This window comes from Catharus ustulatus, chromosome 4 (assembly GCF_009819885.2).
Source record: "Catharus ustulatus isolate bCatUst1 chromosome 4, bCatUst1.pri.v2, whole genome shotgun sequence".
In the NCBI taxonomy this organism is placed as follows: Eukaryota; Metazoa; Chordata; class Aves; order Passeriformes; family Turdidae; genus Catharus; species Catharus ustulatus.
Window position 1 is genome coordinate 48700012 of NC_046224.1, and position 24348 is coordinate 48724359.

At 37.0% G+C, this 24348-nt stretch overlaps 1 protein-coding gene across 1 annotated transcript in view; it reads right to left on the reverse strand.

The window, feature by feature from the left end:
- The window catches only part of TRHDE (thyrotropin releasing hormone degrading enzyme), a 205119-nt gene that overhangs the window by 89791 nt on the left and 90980 nt on the right, over positions 1-24348 (reverse strand). Inside the window, exons 6-7 of the mRNA XM_033057476.2 lie at positions 17144-17281; positions 1100-1165 (exon numbers count right to left, since the gene is read on the reverse strand). Coding sequence (XP_032913367.1) covers positions 1100-1165; positions 17144-17281 — 204 coding nt within the window. The remainder of the gene's footprint in view (positions 1-1099; positions 1166-17143; positions 17282-24348) is intronic.

Consider the following 24348-nt stretch of genomic DNA (forward strand, 5'->3'; position numbering starts at 1 on the left):
AGCAAATGGTCAAGCTGGGTCCCATGAGTAAGTTATGCTACAAGCCCTGATTGTACTGTAAGCTCTCCAAAAAGCTACATTTCCTCAGCAAGTTTCCCTTCATTTCCTTTACATGGAAAACACCTCTCTTACATGACCAATGCATTCATTTACATTTTTTTTTTTATATTTTATCTTCCAATTTATTTTGGTTAGAGGTAGAATTATTCTGTTAAAAAATGACCTGATCCTAGACGTAGTTTATTTAAATTTCAAAATGAAAAGCTTACTAAGAACAGATAAGATTGATTACTCCTTCCAACTTAGCATAATTGTATTTCAGGTGAACATCAATTTACTTTAAAGGACACTTCTAAGTAGCAGGCTGCATCATACATAATTCATCAATCACAGCTGCCTGTAACATGATTTACTCAAGCAGATTTCAATGGAATAGAGGGAATGCATTGTTTTTTATGCTTTGGCTTGTTTGTTTTTAAATAGTTTACAAAACACTCATTTGTGCTGAATTATTGCTGAAAAGAGTTCATCCTTGGTAATCAGCATGTTGAATTTCTTTCTCTTTGTATAGAAATGTTACCTCTTTAAATTTCTTTTAAAAGACAGAGTGAGTTTTCAAAACATCGTTAAGGCAGAGAGCATTCCATGCTTATTAAAGGTTAAAAAAAAGCTCAAGGATTTTGCTATAGAGGAAGGGATGGCAAAAATATTTATCTGAAAAGCAGTATTCCTTTTAGGGCTGTTTATTTTCCAGCTGGCTTACATTGTTATTATTTGTTAGACCAGCAATCAAATGCAGGCGCAGAGAAGTAGCTAATTCTTTAGCTAGTCCTTCACATAGTTGTCACATGGACAAAGTGGCTTTTATGTAGCACTCTACACAAAACTGTATGCCAGTTAAACTGCAATCATTTTATACACCAAGAAATATAGTTGAAACTGCATCTTCAATCAAATTCAGCTTCAGGGACATGGTGGTACCTCAGATGGTCCTAAAGTAAAGAAACATTTCCACAAATTGATGCAAATATAACTTCAAAACAAAAAAGAGCGAACAAGAGAAACTGCTATGGAAACTGATGGAAATGCCTTTACTTACTTGTAAGCCCATTTGAAACACAGAGTGACCCATAAAGTTAGCCAACATTCGAATCAGAGCTGCACCCTATGAGAAATAACAGAGAAACAAAGTTACCAGTTTTGAATGCCAGTATAAAAATGTTCAGAAACAGGCCTTTCCACCCAACACTAATATCCCTGAAACCTGTAACTAATACAATCTGTACTAGAATGAAAAAGAGAGGTAAGATAATGCACATGCTTACTAGGAAAAGTGAGGAGGCAAAGTGATATTGTTGACATCCTGCCCCATATATTGAATTGGGCACAGGTCAAACAAAACATGGTCCTCACTGCTGGACCATGTGTCAGTTCCACAGGTGACTGACCCCAACCCTTCTATGCACTCAACAGAAATGCTCGGTTTTAAGTGAGAGCAAAGAAATAGTGTCAGTTGCCAATTCTACCTCAGTGATAATTCATAATACTATTATCTCCCTTACACTATTGTACATCAGGATTCAGTGATACTACTTCCCTTTGTAACAGCTTTTAAGATCAAGTGACTAAAAGTGAATAATTTCCATAAGAATTTTATAAGATGTGGATACATATATATATATATATATAAAACTTATTAATAGTCAGGGTATTTTCCAGACTGTCATGCCAAGAGGTAAGTACTTGTACATCAGTCTTTCTCTTCTTATAACAGTTCTTACCCTCTTCCTCTTCAGGCAAAGCATAGAAATCTAAAAGACAGGTGATTCTAATTCTCAGTTCTTACTGCAAGAAATAGACAGATACTTGCAAGAGCAGCTTCTTTTTTTTTTTTTAATAATCCTTTTTGTGTTTCCTCGCTCACTCTCAGAAACACAATTGCTGTGTATTTTCCCTTTGCACAAGTGCTCTGTTTCAAGCAGAAATAACTTCACAGATCTGATGTGACATTTAGCTATAATATCCCACTTTACTATATAATTTCAACCAGTCTTCCAATCCAATATTTAAGTGTTATACTTAGTACTGATCACCATACAAGAGGGAGGACACTTGGGATGGCAAATCCATAAATTAAAGGCTTTAAGAAAACATGATGCTAGAACTCAACCACCTCATCTAGAGATGAAGGTCCAGGAATTAGATTAACACTCAATCAGACAGTATTTTTTTTAAAAAAGAGCAACATTACATAGGTTCAAAAATTTGCAGATTCTAAAGCCAAAAGGACTATTACAACATTCTGTATTAATAGAGATCAAACAGTAATTTAGGCAAAATCCTCTATGGTTTCTCTTTCCATTTTAGAAAATTCAAGACCAGAATGATGTTCCAGAGTACTACATAACGTGCCACAACTAATATCTACTCTCACAGTGAAACTACACACCTTTTTACTAACTGGAAGGTATCTAGTTTCACTTACTTGAATTTAACTAGGTTCAGCTTTCAAAACAAGACTTTATGTCTTTTCCTGATAAATTAAAGTTCAAGGTAGTTTGGAAATTTAACTGTTGTCCAATTTTGAGATAATTTTACGCATGTTTTTAATACAGTGACTATTTTTAAGTACTGAACAGATTATCTGTAATAAACAACACTTGAAATAATGACATAAATCAAAAATATTTGCAAATTATTAGTAAGTTGTAAGAAAACACAAATATTTTATATAGGCAGCAATAACAAATATCATATAGGTTGCAGAGTAACTGAGCTGCTTTTAGGAATTGAACAGTAAATAAACCAAAACATGGTATTTGCATTATTAACACTAGGATATGCTGTTATGGTGGTATATACTCTTACTGGAAGACAAATCATGTCTGGAACACATAGCAGAATAGGAAATAATGCCTTTCAAAACAGATTATTACCTGAGCAGACAAGACCATAGGTCAGGAAACATTATTGCCCTTATATTACTAGAAGAACAGAATGAGTAAGGTTCTCAGAGACATTTAAGCAGATAAACAGCAGATAAATCTGTTTAAGCAGATAAACAGAAGGTTTTTTTTTAATCTCATAAATAGATAAATCCTACTTATTCTGTAAATAACTTGGGCAGGGTAATCCAAAACATCTGTAGCAGAAACAAAAAACCCATAAAACATCAGACAAAACCCTCAACAAGAAGACATTTTTCCATTCATCAAACATCCCTTTTCCTCCTCACTATTTAGTGTTCCAGGATGCCCTGGTTTCTTTCTTAAGTTTCCGTTTCACATAGTAACAAAAGCACCTTGACTCTACTGAGTCATATCATATAATCTTGCCCATAGAGTCTTTTATTCTATCCAGAGACCAAGAACTATCATGTACATGTAAAGAAATTATAGAATTCCCCTCACAGGTACCATTGAGGCACATGTTGGATGGACTATAGCTGGCCATTATATAGCCATCAAAATAAAACAGCAAGCAAAGACTGAAGGGAGAGTCGAGGCACAAAGGCAGGACTATTCTCTCAAGACAGATCTCTTTTCACAGCTACTTTAGAAGTACTTTCTAACAATTAATTACCTTCAGGAAACCCAAAAAACCTACTTACAGCTTGCAGAACACTAGGCTTGTCACAGTTCTGCCATCTTCCCCTCTCAAGGAAAGCAAATACTTTCTTGGCTTGTTTCAGGAAGGAAATGGATTCAAAATGCAAGAGAACCTTAAGAGGGGAAAACATGTCTTGGAGTGATGGGAGAAGAAACAGGAGCAAATGAAGCCCTCAGTGTGGAGGGAAAAGAAATGGGATGAAATTCATTTCACCTTTCCTGAACTTTTAACAGTGGGCAGAACAGAGAACATTGATACATTCATAAGAAAAGCAGAAGCTCTCAACATGTTCACAGTTCTGGGAAACAGAGCAGGATAAGGCAGTAAACACTGGCACTCTGACCAGGGAGGAGGCAGAACAGGTTTGCAGGCAGAAGGATAAAAAGCAAGAGGTATAGAGAATAACTGGCATAAAGAAGAGTGGCTTACTAAAAGGAGGAGCTTGGAAAATGACCCTAAACAGAGGACAGTGGGAGGTGAAGAAGGTACGTGCAGTAAGTTCAGTTACAGGAAAAACAGAATACATAGCTTTTGGGGTCATCTGAATGGCCCAACATGCTGACATTCCCACTGCCTCTCTGCCTGGCAAGCAGCAAAGTAGATGGAGCCTGGAGGACTTATGCTGCCATACCTTCTGAAAGCTTCTCTGACCTAGACCTAAACCTACAGAAAAATCCCAACAAATCTGTCCTGCTGTAGGAGATGCCCTTTGGAGCCTATCAACATCACTCTCTCAGCACCCTGACATGCAAGGAGCCTGCTCCCCACTTCATTCTCAGAGCCACTTCTGCTCTGCCAACCTTTGTCCAACAGAGCAACAGCACAGGATGTCTTGAGAAGCGAACTTGCCTCTCCTAATGGGCAGAATGACTGTTTATTGATGATTTAAGTGCTTTCCTCCAGGCAGTGGATGACTCAGTACCTTGTCAAGAGGTAAAGCACATTGGTTTAAGAGGTCTAGTGGAAAGCAATTCTTCCCTATTCAAAAAACATACCTAGTTCCTAGTGTAAAATCTGACTCGCCTTAAGCCATTGTACCCTATCTTAATGTGTCTACCCAGACAAATACACTAGTTATTCATCCAATGATTAATGGCACTACCTGGGCCTGGTGAAGCATTGCTCATTAGCAGATCTCACAAGTGCTCTCTAAGCTTAATGCCGATATTCTTCAAATTAAAAGGAAACTGTGGCACACCCTAGTGAAATCACTTGCCAAAGATCACCCACCACACTCCTCATATAACCTATGATACAGGTGAAGCTTTCTCAGCCTCAGCATTGTGACTCCACTGCTATAGGAAAGAAAAATAGAATATGTTGGCTACTCCGTGGAAATCAGGTGCATACAGCTATTTTTTGCAATGTGCTTTTGGGAAAAGGCTCACTCATGGACACTGAGCCAACACTGCCTGAAGGGATGGAAGTTTATGCACTTTCTTCCCCTGAAGAAACTTGTACACTCACAACATGGAAAAGACAATCCATAACCAAAATTAGGAGTAGAATTCCTTTCAGTATGTAAACTGAAGATGTCTTTGAAATCTACAAAATACTAAGGTATTCAGTCTAATTCTCTCCATGCAGTCTAATTCTCTCCATGCCAGCATAAAATAATGCGATTGCATCCTTGATCCCAGATTAGTTTTAACTAATTTCTAAAGACCCATTCCTACATCTTGATCCTCTTACGTCATTACAGATCACAATTACTGTAAGTCAATTTAATTATATGACTTATTGAATGTCTCAATTTTGTTATACTTTAATTCCTTAATTAATTGTTTTACTTGCAGCTTGCATCTTGTAAATTATTTTAATAAAAGTGATAGTACCAAATGGAATCTTATTTAACAGGAAAAAAATTAAGTCTTAAGTATGTACCCACTAAAACATGAATACTACTACAAACTACTACAACAAACTACCACTACTACTACTACTACTCTGTGTATGCTACAGAGCCACACAGGAAGTGATACACTTGATCCAACACTGGTATCTGCAGCACTTCAGTTGTTTAGACTTCCCTTACATTCACTGGGCTTTACAAGTCACCTCTGGATATACTTTATCTAATCTTAAAGTAAACCTCAGGTCAGGGGAATTGTACTCCAAAAGCACCCATCCCTTGTAACTCACTCCAAAAGCAGGCTTGAGTGACTAGCCCACATGTACACATCTGTGCCTCAGACATCTAAAGTGCAGTGAGAGATGAATTCAACTGTCCAAAAAGGCCATACAGAGATTGATTCTCCATTCTGAGGGAACTCCTGAACTGTGGAAGTACAAAACTGGGGTGATCCTTTTGTAAATACAGTGAAATAACAAAAATTGTGTCTTGCTTTATTCTACATGCCACACTTTTACACAAGAAGACTAGCAAGAGTAGGGATTCAACAGAAGGCCCTGGAGAGAGGGCAGAGTGATTGCTAGCTGAAGGTAGATGCTCTACACTGAACAGATAACAAAGAAGAGCACTTGAAATAAAGAACTGGTCAAACAGTTGCAGGGAAGGAAACAATATAGAAGTCAGCAGACAGGGACAAGAGGCCTTATGTGAAGAGACACAAATAAGATAGAAACTCCTTCAGCATTATCCTTTGAATAATCAAAAATTATTTTATTATTCTAGAAAGTTCCCCTGAGAGAAAAATGTCAGCAACACAAAATAGAAACCGTGAACTACAGCTGACTTTTTGTAAGGGCAAAATAATCGATTGTTCTGTAAATGCATTAGAGTGAGGGAAGGAAAAGAGATCATAATAGGCTGACCTGGAAAACACACAGCTCTTCTATCCTCCTTCCTATAAAATTTTTCATTTTTTCCTGCAATATCAACTTCTTTCTCTTTTTATTTGCGTTTTTATGTGCTTCGTTGTTTTTGTTTTAACCATTGGATGGAGATTCATCTCAGCACAAATACCTACATTGTAGCTAAGTGGTGCTTACTCAGTTGTACACAGCTAAGGCAGTTGCCTACACTTCCTTTAAAGGCAAAGGAGAGAGAAGCAACCACTTCAGTCTGTCCTGATTCATCCAAAGACATGCATCTAAAATAGGACAGATAAATCTCAACCACTGTTTATCTTCACTGATGATACAGGGGGATGGGAGTCTACTTAGTTGCAGGTGTCTACATGGTGAACGTATCAAGTGAGATGACATCAATCTCTCTGAAGATATTTTACCCTGTAAATTACAAAACAACATTGAAAAATATGAGAAAGTAAACAGTGGAAATTCACCTCCTCGAGTTTGTGAAGGCAAGATACAGCATCTTGCAGGCTTACCTATCAATTTATGTCACATAACACCAAGTATCAATCATAGCAATTACGCAGACCTCAATTTATCTCTTCTTCGCTAAATGTCCACCTTGCCACCCTTCTTCAGGAATTAAAGCTGTTTGATTTAGTTCATAAAAATACTTTTGTGATGCAAAAATTAAAATCAGGAAGGATTCTGGTAAGAAAAACATCCCCATGATATCCAAGGTGTATGCAGGGAGTGAGATGCTGAGGAGAGGAACACTGGACTACCAGCAAAAAAACACATAACTGAGGTTCTAAAACAGAAATCTAATACATCAGTTGTCCACAAAACCTCCACTCATCCATTTTGCTTCTTCTTCCATCAAACAAACAAAACCAAAAACAGCACTAAATACAGGTGATTTATTAACTTTCTTCTATTGTGCAGTAGTCAGTTCAAAATCAGTCTTGATTAATATGTAATAACACCACTTATTTTTCAAATATAGAGGGACACAAACAGAAGGTCTAAAGTTATTTTTTGTGTGCTGATAAACCTGCAATTCAAGATTAAGGTTACCTTTTCTCTAGCTAAGAGAAATGTGAATTACTCTATCTTCTGCCTCAATTACACTAAATTTTATTCCTACTGTTAGAGCTATTGTTATCAAGTTCTTATAATCACCTTCCTTTTCACTGATTAAAGCAAGACTCAGACCACATACAGGTCCACACAAAGGCATCATTCTTTTATAAAGACCTCCTGATTTAAGATGAGAATCAATATACAAAATTTCATGTCTACTAGTATATACCTGATGGTGGTTTTTAATCAATCAGTCACAGTATGCACATATTAAATAGTTATTTCCTTGAATAATTTCCCCTGAAATTCACCCTATAGGTGACCTGTGTTGTCAAAAACTTTTTAAAAATCTATTGTCTTCTCACTCTCCCCTCAAGAACTCCAGCTGAATAGTAAGAACGAATTCCCCTTTGCAGTAGTGCAAGATCAACATATTAACCCATGCGCTCAGTTATCTCACTCTTTATACCCTGTGGAGTCCCCATCTCACTGGAGAAGGAAGTAAACTCACTAGCCTACAGTTCCCAAGCAATTCTCTGGCACAGCAACCATTTGTTAGGATAGTCTACATCCCACTGTCAGAAGTTCTGCAGCTCTGTATCTGTCACCCTCAGAAGGTGCAGGTGGATGCCACTCAGATCTGCAGACTTTCAGTTCTTTTAGCTAGTGTTTCCCACACACCTACCTCAAACTGATGGTTTCTGCAACCTGTTACGAAGAATAAACTGAACATGGGAATTAGCCTGTTCTTCAGCAGCAATGTCCAACACAAAATATTCATTGCACTCCCCTGGCAGATCCTTAAAAATCTCAGTCCCCCTTTTATACTTTGACCCTGAAACGGTCCCTCACTAAATAAGCCAGAGCCATACCTGTTGCATACAGTCAAGTCAGGAATACACTACCTCATCAGAATCATCTAAGAACACAAAAGAACTTCCAATTTTTGGCTAATGTGTTTTAAGTACTGGTCAAAATATATCTTTTCTTCATGAAACATACAAAGAAGGATTTTCTTTTAGGACTGCGAGCATAATAAAAGCAGCACATAGATTGTGGTTTTTCTCCTTTTAAATGTTGAACATATTTTACAGTTCTCTGTCAAATAGAAGCCTAAGGATATCCACAATCAAAGGGGCTCTTAAGCAAGTGAGTATAGTTTCATTTCAGCTTAAAGTTCCTAAATTCATACATTATTCTTTAGTTCTAAAAATCTTGGGTAATTCAGGGAGTCTAAGTTCATTTCAAATATTAGAAGAGTATGTTACCAAGCACTTATACAAAGAATGCACATTTGCACTTTAATTTTGTGAACACTAGCCAACGAGTAATATCCAAGTCACGTTTTTCAAAGCAATCATTCTTTGTTGGTACTAAGCAACCACAGCTGGATACCCCATGAAATTTAGATTATTGGGAAAAACACAGCATGAATTAAAGCAATAGAATAATGTGCATCAAACATATAGTAAAAATGTGACATTTAAAAAAGAATTACATAAAATTGAATAAAAAAAGAACAAAATTAAGTATGTTGAATCTTGGAGATATTTAGCAGAAAAATAATAAGTTCTGATGAAGTCACATCTGCAGAATTTGCTCAAACCCAGACAGAGGTATATGTATGTAAATGAATTATTTAAAAATTTGGTTAACTGATCTGCTCTATTACACTACATGCAGTGCACTGAATTCACAGAATTCTCCCTTGTGAACAAGTGAACACTGCGTAAGCACTTTCATACAGGGATACTGCACTTTAGCTGCACTTCCTTAAGCAAAAATATTAATTGTATGCTGTTCTTTTTTTCATTTTCCCACAAAGGGAGAAGTCCAGCCATTCTTCAGCTCCCACTCAGAAGGTTATGCTGAAATGTATTTTCTTTCCTGCCTTTATCACCTGAACAGTCTGTTATCTTATGTGGCCTTACTCTGACAATTATGGAACAAGAGTGTCCTATTCATGACATCAGTTACAACATGATCCTGTTGCAGGCTCCAGAGAGACCTTTGCTGAAGTACTTCTATCAAGTTGTAACAGCAGAGATAATTGCAAAGGCTTCTCTGGAATTCTTCAGCTGTCTCTATCAAAACTATCTCATCTCTGAGAACTGCATAAGTACCCACTGAGAAATTCTTTTCAGGGAATTAATTAGATTGTATCATGAGTCACCAGCACTAAATTCCTCTTTCATTTTCAGAAACTGAGCACTGTAATACAACAGCATAGCTATTTTCTGTATTCTCCAATGGCACCTCCAAATATTACAAGAAAAAAAATGAAGCTTAATGCAAGTGAATTTGATAAGTGAAAATGCTTCTGTATTTGATTAGGGTAACAGAACATACTTGTTTGAATGAGTAAACATGTGCCTATGATTTCCTCCCTGCGACAGAAATGTAAAATGCTTAAATTAATTCCTAGAGGCTTTGTCTTTGCATAACCCACATAAAAGCCATGGGAAGAAGTACACAAGGAGATATATGCAGATCATGCAGCATACTGGTGCCAAATGTCACAATATGAGACTATCCTGACAGTCTTCACCTAGGCAATCATTCAGTGATGCACTGAAGTACCTTAAGCACACAAGCAACCCAAATAAATTCCACAGTCTACACACATAAAGTTGAACATTTATGTACTTGGCTGATTGTGGCTTTGGCTGGTTTCCCTGCACCAGGCAACAATTGTTAAAAATTAAGGGACTATATTTGTTAAAAGGAGCCCAAACAAAACCATTCCTATTTGATTTTAATGATATAGACTAGGAAAAAAAACCATTTAATTAATCTTCTTTACTTTTTAAAGCAACAGAATTTCCAATTTACATTTGCTTATCAAGCAACGCATACTCACAAATTAACGTTGTTAATATTCAGCAATAAAACCAGGACATATTTTAATAATGTTTTCTACACGGTTTTTATAACTTTATTAACAGGACGGGTAAACCAGTATTTTTCAAATCTGCAAATATACCTACAAACCTGTAATATATTTATTAAACCCTCAGAGATGCAGAAAGGTACCTTATGTTGTTTTCACAGAATGAAAGGCCATTTATCTAATGCCAAAACATCACTGAAAAAGCAATATTATATTCAAGGAGAGCTTTTCACTTGGAAACCATAATCATTTTCTATTCTGACAAACACAGCTGTTCTAGGGCTGGGTAATACCAAAATGGTCAGATAGTAAGATGGTTTTAGTGAAATGCTCATTTTAGTCATAAATTCCACTGCAAATTTTAGGAACATGACACAAAAAAGAAAATTCAGGGGTATATGACCATAACTAATCATATTCTTCAGCTGGATATTGTCACATTGTTTTCCTTGAATAATAAAATGTTATCCATTGCCTAGATAAAATGTTATCATGACTCAACTTACAACAGCAGTTTTACTTGGCCTCACCACCAATATCCCTTGAACATGTTCTGACACCAGTGACAAGGACAAAGGAACATTATATTTTTTATTAACTGCCTTTATATGAAAATCTTCAAGAAAAATTAATATTCTTTTTTAGTTCACTAAATACCACATAAGAATCTCAATCCATTTGCCTAAGACTGATTTGCATCTATAACTAAACCTGTCATTCTAATTTCTCTTCTTTAATACCTCCTTTAAGCTTCATAAGTTATCCAGTACTTAAACATACCTTTAAAAAGAACAGCAACAACAACAAAACAGTGTTCCAGAGGTTTTTCTAGAGAGTCCCCTTTTGAATGGAAATCTTACAGGATCATATTTTGATCAAAATATTGGCCATATTCTGATGTGAATTTTTTTGTTCCTTTTATTCTATTTCATTAACTCAAATTTATTTTCTATTTCTAATTCTTACAATTTCTTCCAAGTTACTTTAACACTTGGAACTGTTGCTCTTCTGCTATTCATCCAAACCAGCATGTGTATCAGCAAAATCAGCCCTTGCCTGCATACTGGCATTGTTTCTTGGACTCCTTCAGGGAAAAAAAAAATAAAATATCTGTAACTTTCTGCTTTGCCCTTTGTTGACAATGCTCATTACACAGCAGAAACAGAGAGGTAGAAAAGGCAAGTGCACGTCAAGTGCAAGTATCTTCATGTACACCTGTCTTTATGCCTCTATTTTAAGCCATGGAAATCTCTGAGACACAGATGCACTATTTTGTTCCTTCTAATGGCTTCCTGTCGGGGAAGGAAGGATGGCAGGACACAGTGTCTGGACCCACTGTTGCCATTTCTGCTTCAATCATCTCCTCCAGCCCTTGGGATGTGCCATTTGCCACTACCTTTCCATGGGAAACAGGCAGAAGGTTTGTACCACAATAGGTTATGTCCTCCTGATATCTTCTACCTCGATGGAGCAGTCTATCTAATGAGCTCCTCTTTAAAATAAAATGCTTTTATTAACATGTGTGCTTCATCTTTATTATTTCCAGTCAAACCCACATACAATTGTCCCTGGCAGGTGGAACATAACAGTCCTGAAGCACTGTCCATGTGTAGCTGCTTACGTACCATACACATTTCCATGTTTCTTCTTCAGAAAATAATACCTAGCATACTCTAACCAGTATGAAAAGTTAAAGACAGTTTGCTCCTGCTTGAGTCAGGATGGTACAAAGATGAGTTAAGAGAAGCATTTTAATTATCTTGAAGCACCTGTAGCTTTAGGCATTGGAACCCACTGGTTGAACTGGGATAGCCTCCATACTTTAGGACAGGCACTCTTGGGGCTGCTCTGAACTTGAACCTGTTGGTATCACTGACTGCATTCCAATGACTTCATACTGGGAGCAGTAACAACCTAGTGCCTTTTTATCTAAACAGAAAGACATTATTTTCATCACCATATACTTCCTTTGTTCCAATGCATTAGGAACGAATGGCTCCTGAAAGCACCTTCTGCAATCTGAGCAGTGACCTGTCGCACTCACAAGTCGTGGAAGAAAAATCAGCACCACAAAAATGTGCACCCTTTGGACTTAATAGCACTCACAGACAACAGCACAGCTAAATTAGGGAGAACAGAAAGCTCTCCCTCCATACCATGGCAAGCAAGTCGGTTCCAAAGCCATATCTATTGCAATGTAAGACTTTCAATAGGTGGTAGTCTGATACCACCTTATGTTACCAACTCAACTAAAAGAAAAATTAAAAATAAAACCTATTTTACAATTTATAAGGATTTATCCAGTTTTTCTTTCATTGTTAATAAGCTACTCTCACTCTTCTGTCACTTCATAGATGCACATCATCATAATTTCATTGCACTCATGAACTGGTTTTCTTATGAACTTCTATTCCTGAACACAATATGGGGTGATGGTTTGGGGTTTTTGTTTTGGTTTGGTTTTATTTTGCTATTTCAGTTTCAATGTACTTCTCAGCACCTGAGGAACAGAAATAAATAGAATGAAGTTTTTAGTGAGCCTTTCCGGTGACTGCATTAGCCCTCCTGTTCTTCCACATTCTTGCAGAACATGCTACACTGTATATTTTCAAAGAGAATTACACCCAAAAAGGTGAGCAAGCCACTGCTTTCAATTTCTTAAATTCTCCTCTGACAGAATGCAGGGAAGCTGTCCCTTTTTTATTTGTGTAAAGTTTTAGTTGAACAGATCTCCTAATGCAGAATGTGGCTTTTGAGAGGAAGCAGGAAGCATGGTCTCCCTTTATTACTATCAGAAATAAATCTTCCTTCCATCACTTGACACTGAAAGCAGAAAAAGGAAGTTTTAAAGATGCGGCATAGAGCTAAAAAGGAAAAGGAAGTTATACATACAAGGTTTTAGGAAATAATTAATTGTTCACATTACGAAGTCAGAGTCAGTAACTGATCTCACTGCTGAGGTTAATTTAGCTTCCAGGGAGGGAATAAATGAATATTTTTCCCTATTCCAGTCATCCTCTTCCTTGTTTTGATTATTGTTTGTCACTTGCCAAGGCATATTCTTTTGGGGGTACTTTTATAGCTACACTCCATCATAATGGTCTTGCTTGCACTGATTGCTGCCAGAATCTTCAACCAGTACACTTCAAAGCAGGCAGCAGGCTGACAGAAACTACTTCAGATATCTGGCTCTCTACGTCCTTTCATCCCTTCTCTTATCTGGCTGTGGCTGCTCATCTAGGGCTATGACTCCCTTAGTTCTGGCTGAGATGGCTCTCCCTCAGGTTGCTCTGGGTCTGGCTGCTCCCTTTGAGATGCAGCTGCCTTGTTTCTCCCTTTTATTAGAGCCGGTTGTTCCATGCTGATTGTTGCTCCTCATGTTATTCTCGCTGCACTCTCTCCTCCTCTGATGCTGCAGCTCTCCAGGGCTATGATTCCTGCTGTCAGTTATTTCTGGTGTGGAAAGGCTGTCACGCTTTTTGCTTTGATTTAACAATTCTCAGTTCTACTCTTGTGTTCAACAGGCTATATTTTCTACTGCACTTGGGATATAACCACTTTTCCCGTCATCGTGGGAGGACACTATCTCACTTCCAGCTGCACTAGGAAGACATATGCACTCTCTGATGCAACTTGAGAGCCTTGAATCATCTACCAGTACTGTTTATTAATGAACTATCACGACTTCTCATTTTTCTCTACTTATTTGTGGCCCTAGTGGAGGATGACATGCTTCTATCTGAAGAATGACTAGTATGATGCTTTTCAAAGAGGCAAACTTTACCCTCGACCATTTAAGTGGAAAAAATGGCATTTTACCAGGCCATAGTGTCTTTTTAACTCTGCTTGTGGGATTATCTGAATGCTGTTTTTCAGGGGTTTACATCATGGATTTCTTCACACATGCAATCACCAAGGACAAGAAAGTGGAAATGAAAAATATACTCAATTCTGAGGCAATTAAATAGCACATTTTCAGTGGTCATTTCTGAAGTGTATAGAAAAAGGCATGTCTTTAGAATGACAGTTGGGTGTCTAGCAGAGACATGGTGTCTGATTTATGACATATTGACAGTAAAACAATGAAATAACAATGACATTCTATGATTGTCATTTCACTGAACAAAAGTTATATGGGAGAAAGCTTCATCATTTCAATATCATGTGGAAAATTGTGAAGAGAGAATAGAGATCACATCAGCAGTCCAAGGGTTCCAGGAGCACAAGACGGACATTTTTAAACAAAGTTAAAAGACAATGAAAAACAAAATCTAAAATGTCGGGAACAGACACTCCACATAGCTGTAAACTGTTAAAAAATTATTTAAGACAGTAGAAAAGTCCATGCTGATGGTTTTGACCCAAAGTTTAGTAGAGTCAACAGTTCCTGACAGCTTAATATTTTACAGCAATTTAAAAAGTCACTCAACTGAAGACAACCAAAAAGTCATCTCAGAAACACCAGAAATAATTTCTTTTCATCAGGGCTCATTGTGTGTCAAGGGCTTTGTGGCACCAGAAAATATCTGAGCGCATACCTGGCCAGGTGAAAACCTTCAGTGCAATTTTACAGTTTGGATTTTACTGAAATACTATTCACCACACTATTTATATTGGCAGACACTAGAGAGCTAGTGGAATAGGCTCTGTTCTGAATATCTAATAAATAAGCTTGTTTCCATAGCTGATTTTTAGTGTAAGCAATGCATGCATGCATGCATACAAGATTTTGTAGGAAAGAAACAATGTTAGATGTAAGATATGCTGAACTTGCTCTAATGTATCCTCAGAAGGAACAGTGTCAGGTGTTTTAAGGAAGGTACAGAAACACTGAAAAGAACAGCTACAAAGTAAGTCAGGAAAGTTTCTTCCTATTAAACAACAGGCTTGTATGCTGTTAATTAAAATTATATGCTTCCTATTAAACAATATCTTAAACCAAAAGGATGAACAGCTGTAGAGGACATCAGACAGACAAATTACCAGACAGGAAAAAAAAAAGACTTCACAAGTGAAAGAGTGGTTATTTTAATCTCCTCACCTATGAAGGTGTGTAAGTAAATTCTTCCATTGCCATCCCCTAAGGTAGTTTGATAGATCTAGTAACTGGGCCCAAAATTTACAGGATCATGCCCTGATACGAGCACATCCAATGTCACCTAAGACTCAGGAGAATTGGCCACCAGAGCAGCCAAGTGGAGATGTACTGCTGTATCCACTGGGCATGGCTACTGTTACACTGAAAAAGGAACATTTACATAAATAGATACAAGACAAAGATTATACTGTAATCTCTACAAAAAACAGACTGATCCTATTAGCCTGATAAAATAGTTATCAGTATACAGACGTGTCCTATTGTCCTAGTTGTCATTTCAATGTAAATGAAAATTACTTGATGGTTGCAGAGTGTTCATAACATTGTCATGTACTACAGTTAACTGTAAGACAGTGCTATTACTGTATAAATTAGAAAAAATAATTAGATTGAAATATGAAGATACTTATGTGAGATAAGGCTCTGAACCTACTCAGGTCTAGCCATCAACAGAAACCATGTGATTGAAAGATTTAAACAATGGGAATATTCAGTATATTTAAAAACTGCTGGCTGTTACAGCTTAATTGACCTACAGCAGCATTTTCCAAGATAGTTAAAGGATTTTTGAAAAATGTTACTTGGGCTCTTAAGCAACCACAGCATTTTAAAATCTTTTCCTAAGTATTTTGTGGTTTTTATATTACATAATAGGTACCTATTACATGGTCACATATACCCACACATACTTTCATTTGCCCATCTTTAAAAGTACATGATCCTTTCATGGAAGAGGACCAAGGTGAAGGTATTGAGGTCTAGGAATAACTTATGGCTACAAGAGAGGATAACACCCCCTTTTCAGCCCAGAATGAGCACTGGATAAACTGCAGGTTCAGTTACCAAATCTGTTTTATGCTACCTTGCTACAGTCTGATGTTAGGCAGAAAATGATGCAGAAGACTATTAGAGACAAAGGCCATAGTCAAAAGACACTTGCAACTGAATCATCATCAGAGAGCTCCTGTACAGGAAGGCTGCAGGCAGCAGCCACCGTGTCACACAGCAAACACATTTGGCCATGATACTCAGGCACAGTTTTATATGTCATAGTCTGTAGCAGAGAATAAGCATGTGGTATGACGGGAAACACCAGCTTTCAGGCCGTGTGCTTACAGCGAGCCCAGTCATGTTACGGAGGAGGGGAAACCCTCTCACTTCTGCACAGACGCTGTTGAATACAGAAACTGGCCAAAAGATTTCTGAATCATTGAAAAGCAATTTTAAATTGCCTGAACTTAATACATATTCCTTCACCACACCAGAAGGCAGTTTCTCCACTCTCACTGTTAATCAATGACTTCAGAGTTTTCACTAGCTGAAAGAAAAACTCCTATGCATTGAAAAAAACTTTACATTTAAATTTAGCCCTTGGTAAGTTTTCTAGGGAGTTTCGATAGGACAAAAACTACATATCCTTCTGCTTCTTAAAACACCTAATACAATTCAGACCCTGTCACAAAATAAATAGTAATGAAAAGCCCTAAATCATCTTACTGAACTCTGAGAGCCTCTGGTTTATAACATTTACTAACACTTGATATGTTGAATTTAATTGGCTATAATGACTGCAAAATATTCCAAATGCATTCCACACAGAATAGTTTCCAAAGTGTAGTTTTACAATTGTACTTATTTTACAGGTGGAACATGATCTTCTTACAGCTACTGACATACCTGTATCATATAGATAAGCTTAGTCTCACCTTTTTATAGGCAATCCAGTCAAACACCCTGTCGATGTCTGAGGCTTGTTGCACTTCCTGGGATACTGGATGTGAACTGGCCAACCCATCCAGCAACATCACTTCATGTAGGACATCTGTCAGAAATCTCTGCTTTTCCTGAAATACAGCATATGCAGTTGTATCACAGACAAATACATATTTACAGAAATATAGAAATTATGCACAGTTACCAGAGGCTATTGCAGTTGACAGCTATTGCAGTTGACTAAAATCAGACCTTCTGCTTTGAATGTAAACCACCATGACCTCCTACAATCTTGAACAGGTATTTGGAATAGACTCAGACTTGAGATCCTTTGCTGCAATGAAGCTTGACTGAAATTAAAGAGCATTAAATAAATCAAAATGCATCCATATGTGCAGACTGGAATTCTGATTATGACTATTCATACATTCTTACAAGGGGTGGGGAGAGAGGCAAACTGGAAAAATCTTCAATCACAAGAACAGATGCTACAAGTCCTCAAGCTCATTGCATACGCAGGTACAAAATTCTTTTACAAAGAAGGGTAAATATAATTAGTACTCTTTTATTTAGTGAATTTTAAGTTATTTGGTTCTTAGTGACAAGTTCACATAGCAGATCAGTGTGAGACAGGACAACGAAGAGAGCTCACAGCAGTGTCGCAGCAGATACTTGCACTGTCTTTCATAACTCTACTATAGAAATCCTTCCTCCTCAAGAGCTTGAGTCACCTACAAACTTTGTAACTTTCTGAAGGAAACCATTATTATCTCTCTTCACGAGTGGGAAAAGAGCTGCATGTAGTTAAATGACACAGTCAAAGCCACAGCTACACCAGAGGCAGATACAAACCCAAACAACATGCACTTGTTTCAATGCCTTCTATAAATATGGATAGCAGAGGTATTTCAAAACTGCTGCCTATTTACTCTGGCAGCAACATTAATGAAATGTTCATGTATACGCTATGCATTGAGGTGCACTCATTTGTACAGTACAACTAGATGGGGTTTTTTCAGCTGAGAAATGACATGCCCTTAAAACTCCTCATATTGAATTCATGTAGATGTCTTTTATCCAAAACACTGTGTCAGAAGAGTTTTATTTACCTGCTTTTTCAAGTCACTAATAAATGCAAGGAGTGAATTAAAAATTACATAAGGTTTAAATAAACTTTTTCACCTGAAATGACATATCTCAAACTTTATCTAAATTTTAACAATTTCTGAATCAATGTCAACCTACTGCCATGATACAAAGAAACTCTACGAAATGCTGCATTTTTTTTCAAAAGCTACCTTCATGTTCTCAGGTAAAATACACACACAATTACATAATAAATACTATATTTAATTTCCTGGGTGACAAGGCTTTGGTATCAATGTGTTACTTTAAATTATTTTTATAAGACAGTTGAAAAGCTCTTCCAATGCTGATCCACCTAGAAATAAACCTTTATGTTAAAATTCATTAGACCACAAGAAATGTACCTCGAGCTGACTGCATATCCAGGCAATTAAAAACACAGGGTGCAGGAAAGCCAATTATCTACACACTCTTAGTGTTCTCAACTGGTTGCATGAGGTAAGATTTGTAAAACAAAAAGTAAGGTCTTTTTCATATCATTGGTAATTTCCAAATTTTCTCAGGCATATGCAGTTAGTAGCTGTCTTTTTTTAATGGGAAAAAAGTGTAGAGAAACAATTATAATGACAGTCCTACTCAGGGAGAAACTGCTGAAGTGTAAAAATTGTAGATATTTTGGCTACACCTGACTCACATTCTTTATCAGTCAGTAACAAAGCCACAGTTTCACCAAATGTAAGATATGTAACATATACAAGTGTAACACACAGACTTGTCTCCAAGTTTAGGTTTGGATCCCAAAAGACAAACAGTTGTGTGCCTGGATTGGTACTGTTTGGAACTAACTCATCACAGGACCCTGGATAATCACAAATTAATACCTTAAATATGGAGCCAGAATCAAGAAAATTAGCACATGGCAAACATAGAGTGAAGCTGTAAGAAGAAAACTATGAAACATACAAAAAGAACAGGCTACATTTTGGTTTCTTGTTTGTTTCTTTGGTTATGTCCTGAAGGACTGAAAAGGAGAACTTCAAATTCATGATCATTCATTCAAGTTACCATAGCTGAAAAGTCTTTCTTGAAATTTACAGTGGACTGTCAGACTGGGATACAAATGGAACAGTTAGTATGCCTCCAAAAATGAAAACCTACATTTATTTTAGGTTTAATTCCCACCAATTTAGCGGGAATTTAGAAGGCTTCTGACCTATAAAGCTGAATTTATTGAACTAAAAGGATTTCCATAACATTCCCAGCCTTTCCCTTTAGTGTAAAGCCCCTGAGAGCAGACTGGAGGAGACTCAAATATAATCCAAGGGAGGCACAGACAGACTACTGGTTGACAAGGGGCCTGCAGCTTGAAGAGGCAACAAGAAGCAGAAACTAAAACTGCCTTAATTATGTTGACAAAACACTACTTCAGCAGTTGAAGTCCTAATATCACATTAAGGGGAAAAGGTCAATACGTGTGCCCAAACTGCTTATACTGATGGAAGAAGGGCTCTCTATTCCCTAGTTATTTTACCCTATGCATTCAGTGGAATTGATCTTTTTTAACTGACACCTACAGGAGTAAAGAAACACTCAGGATAGCAATTGCAAAGGAAATCAATCTTGGAATGTGCTTAATGAGACCAGCAAGCCAGCAACATGATAGCTGTCAGGTTTGTAGCTACACATTGAAACAATGACAAAACGCTGTACGAGATGACCCTTCACTGGGGAAGTTCAACCACAAGAAAAAACATGAAGAGTGTGATCCACCTGTGAGGAAAAGAGGGCTTCAGGTGAGTCTTGCAGCCTTGCTTGGGAAGTGTCAGTGCTAGCACAGAGCCAGGGCTCTGAGCAGGAAGGGTATCGCAGCAGCACAAGGTGAGTCTGGAAGAAGGACAGAGCTGCTTCCAAATTTGTGCCCCACTTTAAAGACAAAGAGGAAGTTCCTCTACTCTCTATCTTCCTACTGTGCACCTGGAAACCCATCTCTTCTCCTCAGAGCTTTCCTTGAACTGTGTATAGCCAAAGTCTGAGACACCAGACCTGTGCTGAAAATAAAACACGTGACAATTATTTCTGGTTGCTCTCATTCTTTAGAATGCTTCCAGGTGCAGGGACTGAATTGCTCCTATCAGATGCACATGTCTTTAAAATATCTACATTTTCTGATTATTCCCAAACATCTGTGGTCAATTGGTTCAAGTAATTGTCTCTTCATATGAATGATTTCTTTCCATCTTCAACAGTAAGACCTTCTCTGCTTTGCACAAAGTTTTCCTGAAAGACGTGTCCTCTTCCTGTGCTGTCTCCTCCCTAGCCAACACCCAAATTCACCTTGTTCTTAGGAAAAAGAGAGATAGTGGTCACTCTTCGTGTATAAATCTACACCTGGGTGTCCAACATTTAACTAGTCTACCTCTAAATGGAAAGAAAGCAATTGTGAAATAACATTTCTGGCAAAAAAGACTGTAGCATCAAGAAGCATTTACCTTCAAGTAAAATTTATTGTGTATAACAGGATAACTAGGATGTAATGGAGAGGGGTTGCTGCTGGCGATCTTACGATATCATATTGAGGTATAATTTAAGAGTGAAACTTAGCATGAAAATAATGTAATACTTAAAGACAGTCACATAAAAATAATTTCTAAAAAATAATATGAAATAACAGGGAAAAGAAATAAAATGAAAAAAAGAAAAGAAAGGAATTAAAGAAGCAGCATAATGAAAGCCCAAACTGATAATTAGTATGCAAAAGAGATCAAAGGCCCCAATATTAAAGGCATTGCCTTTGTTCTGGGACAGTCATTTGAACACTTCATGGACTGCGAAATCTACATGAATAAAGCTTAACATTGGTGTGCAAATCTGCAAATGACTTTCCTGACAAATCTTCTGAAAATATCATCTCCACAAGAGCTTTACTAGCCATCAAGAAAACAAAGAAGATAAATGATCTTTCACACCTAAGAGAACAAGAATTTTCAAGACACAATATTTGGGTTTACAGGGAAAGTGCACCCTAGGGAAAAAGAAACAGGGGCAAATTTTGAAAGCAATCAAAGAACACCAGCATATACACTACCAACAGTCAAGTTCTAACAATATATATTACAGGGTGAAGTATAAAAAAACAGAGGAATATAATCTATGAAGGAATCTAAGTTTTGGTAAAATACATTAATGCCAGATAAGATCCACTGAGAGCCAAAATCAAGTTCTTTCTGTCTACATGCTTACAAATCCTAAGCTGTCATAGCACAGGAAGTCTCCTGAGTGCTGGCAAATGAAAACAATGTTTCTTTCTCACTTTCCAAAAGTAATCTTATGTAAATTTACAACCTGCTTTTTTTAAAATTTACATCTCTGATGTGTGCTTCAATTATGTGTATAATTTGCTGAAGGAGGCTGCAACACATTCTACATTGACCAGCTCCGTATCATGTCACAGTTCCATATCTACCTTCATAACCCTCTTTTCTGCATTTTCTGTCAATAATCTTGCAAAATTTATTGAGAAATTTTTACACTGACGGGCAACTTTTCTTGTTATAAAACAAGGTAGATGTCCTAGGAGTTAACAGTTAAGGAAGACCAACACGTTTGAGTACTGGGAAGGAGAGTTGGATATATTTTTCTTTTCAATCATGACCACCTGCTTATATTGCCAAGCAGATGGATAGCTGATTTGGAGTTCTTTAGCAATTCTGCAAACTACTTCAACTTCTGTTTCCTTTCTCCACTCTGTTTATCAGACACATCTTTGATTTGGTTGCACACCAAAGGTATTATGCCAAATGTATGGCTACAGAATGAGAGGATGCAGTACGAAAAAGGGAGTATTAACAAAGGAAACAACACATACTGACCACTAGCACTTCACAAAAAAAGTCCAATTTCACTCTCCAAGATCATGTTTTGCTGCCATGTATGTAGTTGCCTTCCCTGAAATAGAGTCATTAAGCAAACAGATGAACTGAGAAGTTTCCTCATGCATTTGTCTTCAGAGAATTTTAAAACATTAGGAAGTTTATCCTCATATTCAAACACCACAGAGGAAACCTGTAAATGAAAATCACCTCAATTCAAGAAACAGTAAATAATACTTAAATGAAAAGTGGCTTTATGATGTGGTTGCTATACTGAGCCAACTTCCAGCAACAACTGTCAGAGGTTACCATCCATGAAAATACTTTTCAGGTGTTACACACCTAGACTGCACTCCAACCTGAAAGCAATCAGATTCAGCAAGCTAAGTCCTGAAGAAACCAAAGATGTTTTGCAACTGCATCAAAAATTACTTACCACTTTGTGCTCCAAGTAACTGCACACTACCACGACTTTAAAATAAAGTGGTAGCACATTCAGGATTGCTGAAAATTTGAGAAGCGATCTTTTAGTTAAGAATGCCCTCAAAAATGCAACTAAACTTTTCTACTGAATTTCCCATATCAACCATACTTCTTGTTTCAGAAGGGCAACCCTGTAATGAGTCCTTACTTTGAGGCAAAAGTTGCTTCAAAGTTTCTACCTCATCTTTACTGAAGATGAAGTGTCTACTGATTCAAAATTATGTGAAATTCAGCCAGCTGAGAAAGTCTTTTTCTGAAACTAAAGCTTCATCTAAACCCTGAATTCAGAAGGTTTGAACTCATGTGACTCCAAAGCTTTCACCATAATGTCATTTAAACTGCTGTCTCAAGATGAGCAGAAAATGACAAAGCTAAAAGAGACACTGACATTCTCCAAACCCGTACTTAATCTCTTGAATAAATGTTTCATCTAAATTTTGATACTCACTTATGTCTGATCTCTAACTGTTAAGAGTTAACTACTTAGAGAATTTCCTATATTAATCTACTTAGTACTAAAAAACTGAAAACCTGTCCTTATGAAGAAAATGTGGAAATGGATTTTTTTTTTTGTTATAAGCAAAATTTAGTATAAAGATTTCTTACCTGATATACTTTAAAAGGGCTAGTAATTGGGAAACAGAAGATCTTGAACCTTACCTTTACCATCTCTTTTTTTCCTGGCAAAGTCAATTATATATGAGATTGTAGTTAAATTTACACTGAAAGCTTCCCCAATAGTCAAGTTAAAACAAAAAATCATACAAGGATTGACTTCACTGAGCAGTTACTGGAGGAAAAACACTCCATGTGGTATTAATTAAAGGCTTACTTTACACCAGCATAGGGAGCCTTTAACCAAAACAGAAAAGATGAAAGTATTTTTAAAAAATGAGAGGCTGAATCTCCCTCAATGCTGAGCCAGCATGATATTTATGTTGGGTTAGAAGGACCAAGCAGGCTATAGCTCAGGTCTGAAATGCCAAAATAATAATGAAATAAATCAAAAAGCTCCATATCTTAAGTCTACTTCAAAACTTATAATGATTTTCTGGGTTTTCTGTGAGTCAAACAAAGCCTTAGAAATCTTTACTGATGGAGGCAAATGCATTAGGAGGCATGTGAGACAAAGCTCATTAAAGATATGTGTGTGTCTAGTGGCTGAATTCACTCATCATTCCAACTGAGTCAATGAGTAAGATGGGCAACTGAGATCATTTATCTATTTCTTACTCATTATGATACAGACTGTTCATATGCAATCTTGTAATTATTTTCCACTGTCTGTAGTAATGGCAGGATTGTCCAGACTGTGGAACCTAAGAGTGTAAAGAAAGCACAGCTCACTTAAGGAAGGAGGAAAGAAACCCTTCTGTACAGGTGCAAAGTTCTTAATTCAATAGAAAGAAAAATTCTGGGAGATATGAAAATCCTTAATTATAAAAGTGGTAAGCAAATAAGAAAGTGGGAAATCCTATCCCAAGGCATTAATCAAGAAGACACAGGATTCAAAGCTATTGCTGATGTGCTATACCTTGACTCAGCCAGTAAAATTGTCAGCAAAGCTAACTTTTATATAATAAAGAAAAGGGAGAAGGCAGCTGGGCTCTGTGAAATGCTTTCTCAGCACCAACCCAGGTACTGACTGCTAAAGTATTTGATGCTCATTTGATGGATGTAAGGGCAAATTACATGCCAGTAATTCCTGCTGTCATAGTCCTCAAAACCTACCCCAATACTAGAGACATTCAAGGACAAAC